At 36.4% G+C, this 13,706-nt stretch overlaps 1 protein-coding gene across 1 annotated transcript; it reads right to left on the reverse strand.

Annotated features, from left to right (window-relative positions):
* Positions 1-3,816: 3,816 nt before the first annotated feature.
* LOC127247726 (UDP-glucose flavonoid 3-O-glucosyltransferase 6-like) lies at positions 3,817-5,012 on the reverse strand. The gene has a single exon (XM_051269706.1). The coding sequence runs from the start codon at positions 5,010-5,012 to the stop codon at positions 3,948-3,950; it is 1,065 nt and encodes a 354-aa protein (XP_051125663.1). The 3' UTR covers positions 3,817-3,947.
* Positions 5,013-13,706: the final 8,694 nt, after the last annotated feature.

Below are 13,706 nucleotides of genomic sequence, written 5' to 3' on the forward strand. Positions count from 1 at the left end.
TTGTCACCAATGTAAAAACATCTTTCCGTCGTACTCTTCAGGTCATCACAGCATCCGGCCCAATCGGAATCAGTAAATCCAATTAGATCAAGTGATGATCTCTTATAATACCATAATCCAAGTTCGGATGTTCCATTAATATACCTCAAAATTCTCTTTGCGGCTTTAAAATGAGATTCTTTTGGAGTTGATTGAAATGAGCACAAACACCAACGCTAAATGTGATATCGGGTCTGCTAGTTGTAAGATACAACAGACTTCCGATAATGCTCATACATAACTTTTGATCGACATTCTTTCCTTCAGCATCTTTAGACAGCTTGTCCTGTTGTTCCAACGGTGTTCTAACAGTCTTAGAACTCTTCATACCAAACTTCTCAACCATATTCTTTGCATACTTCATTTGGTTCAGAAATATCCCATCAGGACATTGCTTAATTTGTAATCCAAGGAAATATGTCAGCTCTCCATACTCATCTCGAATTCTGAATGCATGAACTCTACAAATTCATCCTTCAACTTCTTTTCCGTTGATCCAAAGACAATATCATCGATATAAACTTGAGCAATCATAACATCAGTACTTTTATGTTTGATGAATAACATCTTATCTGTGGATCCTCTGGTATATTCGTTTCCAATAAAAAAGATAGACAATCGATCATACCAAGCACGGGGTGCTTGCTTCAATCCATACAAAGCTTTCCTCAATCGGTAGACATGATTTGGATAAAATGGATCTTCAAATCCTTTAGGCTGCTCCACGTATATTTCTTCTTTGATCCAATCATTCAAAAATGCAATTTTGACATCCATTTGAAATAGAGAAAATCCAAGCGAGCATGAGATTGAGAATAATAACCTCACGGATACAATTCTTGCAATGGGGGCAAACGTTTCATCATAATCAACTCCTTCAATCTGAGTGTATCCCTGTGCAACTAGCCGAGTTTTGTTCCTTGTGATATTCCCTTTCTCATCAGATTTGTTCTTGAATATCCACTTTGTTCCAATCACATTGATGTCATCTGGTCGTTCTACCAACGTCCAGACTTTGTTCCTTTCAAACTGATTCAACTCATCTTGCATGGCACTGATCCAGTTCATCTTTCAGCGCTTCTTCAATGTTCTTTGGCTCAATGGTAGACACAAAGCAATTCATACCAGCAAATTCTCTAAAATCAATTTGCTTTCCTCTCGTTCGACGACCTTCTTGCGGATCTCCAATGACAGCATCAATAAGATGGTTCTTAGGAATTCTTGAACCATATCTCTTTACTTCAACTTCAGACTAACATTCTCCAGGTTGTTCTGCAGCAGTGGTAACTTCAGTAGATTTATCTGCTTCACTCCAATCGAACAACATCGAACTCTCATCACGAGTTGTTTCTGGAATTTGGGGTAAAGGGTTCTGAACCTCAAGTAAAGTATTTTGATTCTGAACAGTAGGAAGAGGCATCAAGTCTTCATCAACCTGTTGATTGATTGATCTCCTTTTCCACACGAGAGTCATCAAAAGTTACATTCATCGATTCCATAACTTTCTTCATCCTCTTGTTGTAAACGCGATAAGCTTTGCTGTTATGGGAATAACCAATGAATATTCCTTCATCTGATCTTGCATCAAATTTCTGAAGATGACTCATATTCTTCAAAATATAACATCGACATCCAAATGTGTGAAATTATGACACATTCGGCTTTCTTTCTTTCCATAGCTCGTACGGTGTGATCTCAGTGTGGGGTCTCAAATATACTCCGTTGATCACATAACACGCAGTGTTGATCGCCTCAGCCCAAAAGTACTTCGCAACACCTTTTGCTTGCATCATTGATCGAGCCATTTCTCGAAGTGTTCGATTCTTCCTTTCGAAGACTTCATTTTGTTGTGGGGTCTCCTGGGCTGAACACTCATGCAGTATTCCAAGATCAAAACAAAAACCATCAAAATTTTGATTCTCAAACTCCTTACCATGATCTATACGAATTCAATTAACCTTTGATCTCTTTTCATTCATCAGTCTTTTGCACAATTTTTTAAAGATATCAAATGTATCTCTTTTCTCCTTTATAAAATCAACGCATGTATATCTCGAGAAATCATCAATGCAAACAAGTATGTACTTTTTACCTCTAAGACTGGGTGTATCCACTGGACCCATTAAATCCATGTGCAGAAAATCAAGACAAGTGTTGCTGCTTTGATGTTCCGACTGCAGATGGGAGACACGCTTCTACTTTCCTCGAGCACAATCACCACAAACGAAGTTAAGTAACTTCTAAAACTTTGGAAGTCCTCTGATAATTCCTTGCTTGCTCAACTTCATCAAGCTCTGTTGGTTGACATGGCCAAGTCTTGTATGCCATAGAAGGGCTTCATCATCCTTTGAGATCAATGTAACATCCGCTGGTTTGTCAAGTAAGTAGCAGTTGTTCCTTGACCTTTTTCCAGTCATCACGCACTCTTTCTTGTTGTTGTAAACCTCACAAGCATCCTTAGTGAACTTCACTAACAGCTAATCATCACATAACTGACTGATACTAATGAGATTAGTACTCAAGCCTTCAACAAAATATACTTTCGTCAGCTTCGGTATACCTTTGGCTTCGAGAGAACCATAGCCCACAATTTTTCCTTTGGCTCAAACTCCAAATATCACTTCTCCACAAGTGTCAGCTACATAGTTCTTCAATAGATGCTTCTGATTCGTTATATGGCGTGAACATCCACTGTCGAAATACCATCGGGATGATTTTGTAGCTTATTGACTAGATAGGATGACATAGCACATCATCTTAGATTGATTCTTTAGGTCTCCATTCCATTCTGAAATTCACCATTTGTTTCAGCTCATCTGAGGGCCAATTAACCTTCTTTCCAGACATCAAATCCCTAGCCAGCTTGAAACAGTGAGATTTAGTATGACCAAATCGAAAATAGTACTTGCAGTTACTCTTCTGTTGTAACGACGTATTGACACGTCTGTTCCTTCTGCGGTTTTGATTTTGTCTCTTATTTATGTTTTCTTTGGGACCTTCAATGTTCTTTTCTTTTGCAGGTTTCTCTGGAATCTTTACATCAGTAAGCAAACCTCCTTTCACAAAAGTAGTTGGATTCACCTTCATGGATTCTTGATAACCAATCCCACAATGATCTCCAAATGGCTTTCCAATCAATAAAACTTCATCGAGTTTGTCTTTTCCTTTTCTGAGTCTATCATTTTCTTCTCTCAGATCATCACACTTCATTTTCAACTGCTTGACGTCCTTCTGAAGTCCTGCATTGATTTCAAACATTTCTTGATTCACTTTCTCAACTTTTTCAACTCGAGCTTCCAAACGGTAAACTGTGTTGATCAAATCCTTGTTTCTTTTAACACAAATTTTATGTTCAGTTACAACTTCTTCATAAGCTTCCATTAGCTCATAGATATCCATTTTGATTGTGTCGTTGTTGTTACATTCTTCTTCAGGAATACTTTCTTTTCCTTTGCTAGATTCTCCTTCTTTGGCAACAAAGACAACAACGCTTTCATTATCACTTTCATCTTCATATTCTTGACTGTCTTCTTCATCACTCCAGGTAGCTTGAAATGCATGCTTTCTTTTCTTCTTGAATGTTGCACATTCCACTTTCACATGACCAACTCCGCCACATACAAAGCATTTCGGATCACTTGAGTTTTCTGGCCTAGATACAAAGCAAACACAATCATAATTTCTCTTTAACATTTTGACAATCCATAATAATTAATAACAAAAATTCCATAAAATTCAAAACTCTAAAGAATACATAACCATAAGTTTTTGCCAATAGATATGGTAGCATAAGAATTTAAAAACAGGACCAAACACAAACACAAATTACGTGAGCACATGCCTAAAATTATAAGGGTGTAAAATCCAGTAAATGCAAGACTCAAATCCAACGGTCATAATTCAAATCATTATTCCAATCCGACGTTTCTCAACACATCCTGGAAAAACTCCACTTGCGAAGCGTACGACGACCCGCCTTCCTTCAAAACCTCTCGGCTCTTCCTCTGCATCTCCTTCACTTTCCCCCTCGCGCCGCCGCCCGCCGCCATCAACCGCCGGATCGCCGCCTCGATATCCCCCGCCGGGACAATCTCCGCCTTCTCCTGGCCAGCGATATCTATCCTGTAATCAATCCTTATCTCCTCCGCCATCCCCAACTCCCTCACCAGCTCGAATGCATTTATCTGCTGCTCTCCGTACAGCGGCAGCGCCGCCACCGGAACACCGTGCCACACGCTCTCCAGCACCGAGTTCCACCCGCAGTGCGACACGAATCCCCCCACCGCCCTGTGCGCCAGCACCGCCACCTGCGGCGCCCACCCGATAACCCGCCCCACCCCCGCCGTCCGCTCCAGAAAACCCTCCGGCAGAACCTCGCCGTAGTCGCCGTACTCGCCCGGAAGCAACGACGAGGTCGGCTTCCGCAACGACCACACGAACCTACTTCCGGAACCTTCCAGAGCCTCGGCGAATTCCCGAACCTGAGCTCCTTCGAACGCCCCCATCGTCCCGAAGCACAGAAACACCACCGACTCCTCCGGCTGATCGTCTAGCCACGTCATCAAATCGTCTACCGACGGATCGCCGGAGCCCTGATTGTCCTTCAGAATGGGTCCGATCGGGTAAACCTTTGGGTAGCTTTTGTAATGAGCGGACAGAGAATCGACGGCGTAGGATTCGAGTTCGTAGAAGGTGTTGATGAGAACTCCTTTGGCAGAGGCGAACTTCCGGAAGTATTGGAGGAAGATATCTCCGAGAGGGCTGCCGTTGACGAAGATGCGAGTAAGTACTTTGGCGGGGAGAGGCTGTGAGGCGCATCGCGAGGAGACTTGTGTGTCGGAATCCTTGTACTGTGCCAGGTCCTGATTTTGTTCGAATTTGAGTGAAACGATGTCGTAATACACGCCAAGACTGAATGCTCCAGCAGTGTAGTACACGTACGATGGAATGCTTAGTTCTTCACCTACCTGCATTGCATGCGCTATCAAAATTAAATGTAAGATTATGGGTTTAATTTTTATTTTTTCTTTCAGATTTAATTTGCAGGTAATTAAGTTGGATCCAAAAATTTAGCAAAGCATGCTTGAAAAATAGCGGTTTCAGATTTTCAGGTCATGAAATAAAATAAATACTAATTTATCTAATGTTTACTTTTATTATTTCGGTCCATTCCACATCTTTTGTCTCTTTTTTTTTTTTAAGTAATTATACACTATAATAGTATTTTAAATTTTATAAAATATTTTTTTAATTTTAATCAAGCTAATTAATTATTTTATCCATAATTATTTGTTTGGTTAATAGTTGCAAATATGGTTAGAAGTTTGATTGGATGAAATTTATCTAATTGGTGGTTAGTTATTATTAAATATATAACTAAAATAAATTTAAAATGTTGTTTAAGTGTTTTAAATATATTTAAATAAAATATGCTCGTTATGTCCACAAATTATATTTTCATTTGAATTGGACATTACTTTTAATAAATATATTACTTTATTGATTGATTGTGATCAAGTATATGAGTAAATCAACGAGATAAAATAATTTTTATAATAAATAAATTGTATAAATAGTTATAATATTTTTGTAAATATAAATAATGTCAAAGGTATATATTAAAAAAATATGTAAAAACTATTTATTATAAATTGAAATTGCTTTTTTTTTTTTTTTTTTTTTTTGGTAACAGCAAGGATAGAAAATTCACCGCCATGTTGATGCCTTAAAAATAATTACATTATTTGTATTATTTAATCATAAAATTAGAATTATGAAATTTTAGGGTGTGTTTCTCACGCTCAGGCCAGCCCAAACTTAGGCTGTCGGTTTGCGGGGTAGGCGCCTGACATGTTTTTTTTTTTAATTTAAATTATAAATGTAAATTAAAATTTTTATAATATGTATAATTTAATAAAATATATATAATATATATTATTTTGTAAAAAGTAAATTTTTTTATAATACAGATAAATAAAATTTAGAAATATATATAGATATAATATAAATTTATAATTAAATTATACAAATTAATATATATTTATACTGTGATGTTTTGTGCATTTCACTCTTCGACCTGACCCAACCTATCGAAATCCGGATCCCGTGCCCGCGGTTCGACCCGATTGAGTGATGAATTGGATGATGGGTTCGGTTGGCCTGAACCGCCCTGGACCGCCCTCAAACCGGTCCAAGGGGTCTTATATATATACACTGCTTCCCGGTTCACTGGACAGACTATTCTCACTCCTTCACATCGCGATATTCACTCTCTGGAGCTCTAGCTTTCCCGACGAACGAGATCGACCTGTCCTTGGCATTCCGGCGAGTTTGGCCATCGGAACTTGAAATTCATCCACCGTGGTTGTATAACAGCTTGTTCTAAAGCTGTTCTTCTTTTGATTTCTCGATTCTGTGTTTATGAGCTGTTCGTGGTGTAATTGATTGTCCGCGATGGTTTAGGCTTAGAATCTTGAGATTTCTTTCGAGTAGGTTGTTAATCGCGCTGATTGTGCGTTTCTGTGGATGTCGGTAGTGTTTGGGTCGAGGTTGTGTGTAAGTGTTGCTAGTCGGTTGGAATATTAGGTAAACTAAGTCCGAACTCCTTCGATTAAGAAAGTATATAAAAGATTCGATGTTTCTTGTTTCATATGTGTTCGATTAGTTGTAAACTACAAGTATTAGGTCCTTAATTTTGATTACAAGTGGTATCAGAGCTGGTTAGGGCTTGTTAGTTTACTGGAATCGTGATTTTCGAGTTCCTGGAGTGAACACCTAGTTCTCTCTGTAAAATCCGAAGGTTTTGTGTAAATAATTTCAAGTTTTTCGAAATCTTGGTTGTTTACTGTTCTATCGAAGTGAAAACTAATTTTTTAAGGTGTTTTTTCACTTCTGAAAAGTTTAGATCCCCTTGATAAGGACTAAGATAGGCCATGTAGGAGATTAGGACTTGAAATCATCCTTATTTGGTTGATTTGGGTAGTTCCTTGTTGATTGATTCATCCAAACTTTACTAATCTGTGTATTAAGTGCGCAGTTGGAAGGATTTTACAGGTTGGAGGCCTTCAATTACGAAAAGAAAGTCAAAGAATAGTTGCGGAGCTTGGAGTGGGTAACATTCCTAACCCTGTTACATATTTTTGTGAGATTTCAGTCTTGGGGTGGCTAAGTGTGAAAAGTTTAGTTTGCTAAGTGGTTGTTTCTGTGATAAGTGTGGCTGTTTGAGGTTGTTGTGACAGTTAGAGTGTTAGTTAGAGCAGTTTGTGCAAAGCTGATTGTGTGTTATGAAATATTAACTGCTCCTAAGTTAGTTTTCTCAAGAAACTAACCCTTGGATTAGTTAATATTCAGTTTTCTCTGTTCTTGGTGCATTCCTATCTGGTGGATCTTTTTTTGTTGAGATTTTATAAACCATAAATCTGTTTTTTAAGTGATTCAGTGAATCTGTTCTTAGGACCAGTAGTTTTTCTTGTGAAATTTGGTCAGTTCTTGTGTTTTTACCTAAAACAGATTGTTTTTCTCTTCATTTTAAAAATCATGGCTAGTCAAGCATTCTTTAATATACAGCCTTTTGATGGAAAATCTGATTTTGCAATTTGGAAACAAAAGATGAGAAGTGTTCTTGTAACTCAAAGATTGATAAAAGCCGTTGAACCTGATCAAGCAACAGACCTTTCTCTTGAAGAAAGGTTTGAGCTTGATGAACTTGCTTCTTCGTGCATTATTTTAAACCTAGCTGACCATGTAATTAGAAAAATAGGAACTTATGGTTCAGCTGAGGATTTGTGGGACAAATTAAATAACATGTATACTGAAACTTCACTTCCAAATAGGATACATTTGTTAGAGCAATTCTTTAGTTTCAAATTAAACCTTTCAAAGACAATGGATGAAAATTTAGATGTTTTTTCAAAGTTAATTCAAGATATAAAACTTACAGGGGATAAAAACATAGATGATTACAGCTCTATTGTCATGTTAAATGCAATCCCTAGTACATATTCAGATGTAAAATCAGCTATAAAATATGGTAGGGATGTGATTACTCTAGATGTTGTGGTAAATGGTCTAAAAAGTAAAGAAGTGGATTTGAAACTAAGTAAAGCTAATAAACAGTCACATGGTGAGGTGATGCATGTTAGGGGTAGATCTCCCTTTAGACCGAATAAGAATGGCTCTTTTTCCAATAACAATAAGCAATGGAATAACTCCTACAATAGTCAACATAAGAAGAAGTCTAGAAGTAAGTCTAGGAATAGATCTCAAACCCCTTCAAAGTATGTTAAACGGTGTTTTAATTGTGGTGACACTTCACATTTCATTAGGAATTGTCCTAAGAAGAATAGAAACTTGAATAACAACAACAATAACTTTAGAAATGGAACAGTCCCTATTAATACTTATTCAAATGAACAAGTAAATTTGATTTCTCATGGTGATGGCTTAGGTGAAGTGTTTGCTGTTATTGCTGAATGTTCCAATGTGATTGTTTTTAATAAGAATGAATGATGATTAGATTCAGCTTGCACCTATCACATGACCCCTTTTAAGGAATTTTTCAGTGATTATAAAACCCTTTTAAACTGTAATGTGACTATGGCTGATAATAGGGTTTGCAGTGTTAAAGGAATAGGGACTGTTGTGCTGAAATTTAAATCTGAAAATGTTTTAAAGCTGTGCAATGTGAGACATGTTCCTAATCTGTCAAATAACTTGCTTTCTTGTGTTGGTTTGTCTTCTTTAGGACTAGAAGGAAAATGGGGAATGGATTTTATGAAAATAACTAAGGGTTGTTTAGTAGTTTTCAAGGCTGATTTGAGAAATAATCTCTATATTGTGTCTGTTGTGCCTATTTGTGAATCTGATGCTTGTGTGAATGTTGTCCATGACAGCACTGAGTTGTGGCATAGGAGATTAGGTCATTTGAGTAATAGAGGATTGGAGATTTTGCATAAAACTGGTTGTTTAGGTGCTGTAAATTTCTCAAATGTGCCATTTTGTGACAATTGCATATATGGAACGCATCATAGAGTTACTTTTCCTCAAAAACCTACTGAAAGTAGGATTTTTTCAAAAGATATCCTTGAATATCTTTACTCAGATGTGTGGGGACCGGCTAGTGAACCCACACATGGTGGTAGAAGATATTTTTTGACTATAATTGATGATTTTTCAAGGAAAGTTTGGGTATTTTTAATGAAACAGAAGTCTGAAGTGTTTGAAATTTTTAAAAATTGAAAAATTTCTATTGAAAATCAAACGGGTAAGAAGATTAAGTGTTTGAGAACTGACAATGGCTTAGAATATTGCAACACTTGGTTTGATAGCTTTTGCATTGAAAATGGAATAAAGCGACATAAAACAGCCCCTTATACACCTCAACAAAATGGGGTGGCTGAGAGGATGAACCGAACTCTATTAGAAAGAGTTCGAAGCTTGCTTGCTTCCTCGGGTTTATCCAAGAGCTTTTGGGGTGAGGCTGTTCTTACAGCAGCCTATTTGATTAATAGATCACCTTCAGTGCCTTTGAAAGGTGAATGTCCTGAATTTAGGTGGAGTGGAAAGAGAATTGATTTTTCAAACCTGAAAGTATTTGGTTGTTCTGCTTTTATACGTGTTTTCAATGATAAACTTGAACCTAGGGCTGAGAAGTGTGTGTTCCTAGGGTATCCCGAGGGTGTTAAGGGATATAGGCTATAGTTAAACACTAAACCAGGTTTCAAAACTTTTGTTAGTTGAGATGTAGCATTTAATGAGAATGAAATGCCCTGTTTGAAGCAAAATCAGACTTTAAATGATGAAAATACTGCTGTTAATGGTTCTAATGATACTCAAAATGAGGTGGAGCAAAATCATTATAATTTAGCCAATTTAGAGGCTGAATTACTTGGTCACAGTGCCTCAAATAGAACTGATACCAGAACAACCAGTTCTGATCCAGATTTTCATTCTGGAAATTCAGATGATGGTCTGGAGATCAGTTCTGATGATGTTAATGAGAGAATTGAATCTGGAGTTGCTAAAAATATTGATCAAAATCTGGAAAATTATCAACTTGCTAGGGATAGAGTTAGGCGAAATGTAAGGCAACCCCCTAGGTTAGATGATTTTGATGTTGATGTTATCTCCTTAGCTTATAATGTGTTTGAATCATTAGATGGTAATGAACCAAGTTCATATAGTGAAGCTATGAAATCAAAACAAAGAAATGAGTGGATTAATGCAATGAATGAAGAAATAAAGTCATTAAAGGAGAATAAAACCTGGATTTTGGTGCCAAAGTTAGCTAACAGTTCTGTTGTTGATTGTAAATGGCTTTACAAAGTAAAACAAGATGAAAATGGAGTTAGATTTAAAGCAAGATTAGTTGCTAAGGGGTTTACACAAAAGGAAGGAATAGATTACAATGAAATTTTTGCTCCTGTTGTTAAATATTCTACTATAAGACTCATGCTTGCTTTGGTTGCCTATTTTAATTGGGAATTGAAACAATTAGATGTAAAAACTGCATTTTTACATGGTGATTTGTATGAAAGGATTTACATGAAACAGCCGGAAGGCTTCTTTGATAAATTTAATCCTAATCATGTGTGTCTTTTAAAGAAATCCCTTTATGGACTGAAACAGTCTCCTAGGCAATGGAAAATAAAATTTGATGAATGCATGAAATCTTTGAAATTTAATAGAAGCAATTTTGACCATTGTTTGTATTTTAAAATAGCATGTGAGCATCGTATATTCTTGCTATTATATGTTGATGATATGTTGATTGTGAGTCCTAGTTTGGAAACCATTAATCATGTGAAAGATTGTTTAAGCAAGAAGTTTGATATGAAATACCTAGGAGATACAAAGGTAATTTTTGGTATGAATACACTTAGGAATAGAAAAGATAACATGCTGTTTTTAAATCAGTCTTCATACATTAAGAAAATTTTGAATAAATTATGTATGACTGATGCTAAACCTTCTGCTGTCCCTCATGCTTCTAATTTCATTTTATCTAAAGATCAATGCCCAAAATCTGAAAATGATGTGAAATACATGCTGAATGTTCCTTATACTAGTGCTGTAGGTTCTATTATGTACTTGATGGTGTGCACTAGGCCTGATTTAGCGTATTCTATTAGTTGTTTGAGTAGATACATGGCTAATCCGGGTGTGGAACACTGGAATGCGTTAAAGTGTGTGTTTAAATACTTAGTTGATACTACTATTGAAGTTGGTCTAGTATTTTGTAAACACACTAGTGAGTTAAAACTGAATGGCTATGTGGATTCTAATTATGCGAATGATAGAGACTCTAGGACGTCAACTACGTCGTATATCTTTACTTTGTGTGGTTCTTGTGTTAGTTGGAAATCCCAACTACAACATATAGTTGCTCTCTCTACGACAGAATCGGAATATGTGGTCATAACTGAAGCATTGAAGGAAGGTATGTAGTTAAAAGGTTTATTAAATGAAATAGGCTACTTGAAAAATGAAGTAACAGTTTTTTCAGATAGTCAATCCGGAATTCAGCTTTGTAAAAACCCAGTCTTTCATGATCGAACGAAACATATAGATGTTAGGTTTTATTTCATTCGTGATATAGTGTCTAAGGGTTTTTTAAAACTAGAAAAAATACCTTCTGAATATAATCCTGCGGACATGGGAACAAAAGTTTTATCAATAACAAAATTCAATTTGTGTAAGAAAACAGTTTATATAGATACTTTTGATTAGGAGAATCTTTAAAACTTCAAGGTTTGTATCTTTTTTTTTAAAATTCTGTTTTCAGCATGATATATTTAATCATATAATTGTTTGTGTAGCTGTTTTGTTTAGTTTTGGAGCTGATTTGTTTTTTTTATGGCTGTTTTATTAAAACTTGAGAACATTGACCGTGTTAATAAGTCCGCAGGTTAAAAGACTAAAATCGTTGGAGCTCGGACAGGGATGACACCCTCAAAGCACTTTCTCCAATGCGCAAAAAGGTGGAGATTTGTGATGTTTTGTGCATATTACACTTCAACCCGACCCAACCTATCGAAACCCGGATCCCGTGCCCGCGGTTCGACTCGATTGAGTGATGAATTGGATGATGGGTTCGGTTGGCCTGAACCGCCCTGGACCGCCCTCAAATCGGTCCAAGGGGCCTTATATATATACACTGCTTCCTGGTTCACAGGACAGACTATTCTCACTCCTTCACATCGCGATATTCACTCTCTGGAGCCCTAGCTTTCCCGATGAACGCGATCGACCTGTCCTTGGCATTCCGGCGAGTTTGGCCATCGGAACTTGAAGTTCATCCACCGTGGTTGTATAACAGCTTATTCTAAAGTTGTTCTTCGGTTTGATTTCTCGATTATGTGTTTATGAGTTGTTCGTGGTGTAATTGATTTTCAGCGATGATTTAGGCTTAGAATCTTGAGATTTTTTTTTATTTCGGTTGTTAATCGCGCTGATTGTGCGTTTCTGTGGATGTCGGTAGTGTTTGGGTCGAGGTTGTGTGTAAGTGTTGCTAGTCGGTTGGAATATTGGGTAAACTGAGTCCGAACTCCTTCTATTAAGAAAGTATATAAAAGATTCGATGTTTCTTGTTTCATATGTGTTCGATTAGTTGTAAACTACAAGTATTAGGTCCTTAATTTCGATTACATATACTATTATATTCATAACCATCAAATCAATACATATCAAAACTTTTCAAAATCAACTCAAACCTAAACACAAAAGAAACGCGCAAATTGAAACTCACCTCAAAATTCAAATAAAAATCAAATCTAAATCTAAATTTTCCGGCACCCTCCTAAAGAAACACACCCTTAATCATTCAGCTAAATTGCTGAAATTTTAAACATTCAGATATATTGCCATTTGTTGCACACCTAGTGTTTTTGTGTACAAAACATGGATGGTAGGTGGCTAAAGTAAATCCTTTTACTTACTCTAACTTGTAATATAAATATAGGGTGAATGGATGAAATAAAATGCTACTTTCATTTACTCCACCTAATCAACATCCCTCATCTCTATTCACTCTCTCATATGCATAACATTTTGGATATTTAATACATACATAATATATACACACATAATATACTATATATATATTACTATATATACAAGCCACACACTTTTATATATATCTACATAATATTATATACAATATATAAAATAGTAGTTAGCGGTAGAACTAATTAATATTTTTATTGGCTAATCCTATACTAATATCACAACACGTTATCAGCACGATTGTGTATTTTAATTTCTGCAAGGTAATATTTTATATTTTATTTGTTTATTATGTCTAACCTTGCAAAACAGGAATTTCTCTCTCTCCTCGTTTATGGCCAAAATTATATGGCATGGCCTCGCGATGTTAAATGCATCTGACATCAATGGGCTTGGAAAATACCATTGTCCGGGATAAAAACTCCCCGAGCCAAGATCATGCAAAGGCCATGATCTTTTTGTGCCATCACATCGATGAGGCATTGAAAATGCAGTATGTCACACTGGAATCCCCACTTGAATTGTGGGAGAGATTGAAAGAAAGATATGATTATTTGAGGCTGACATTGTTGCCAATGGCACAAAGCGAATGACAAAGCCTATGACTTCAGGACTTTAAAACAGTCCAAGAATATAATTATGCAATGTTTAAAATAACATCACAA

This window comes from Andrographis paniculata, unplaced genomic scaffold (assembly GCF_009805555.1).
Source record: "Andrographis paniculata isolate CXL003 unplaced genomic scaffold, ASM980555v1 Contig32END, whole genome shotgun sequence".
NCBI classification, from domain to species: domain Eukaryota; kingdom Viridiplantae; phylum Streptophyta; class Magnoliopsida; order Lamiales; family Acanthaceae; genus Andrographis; species Andrographis paniculata.

Bases quoted from the DNA above. Each gene is read 5' to 3' on its own strand.
- LOC127247726 (XM_051269706.1), bottom strand. From the start codon at position 5,012: ATGCAGGTAGGTGAAGAACTAAGCATTCCATCGTACGTGTACTACACT.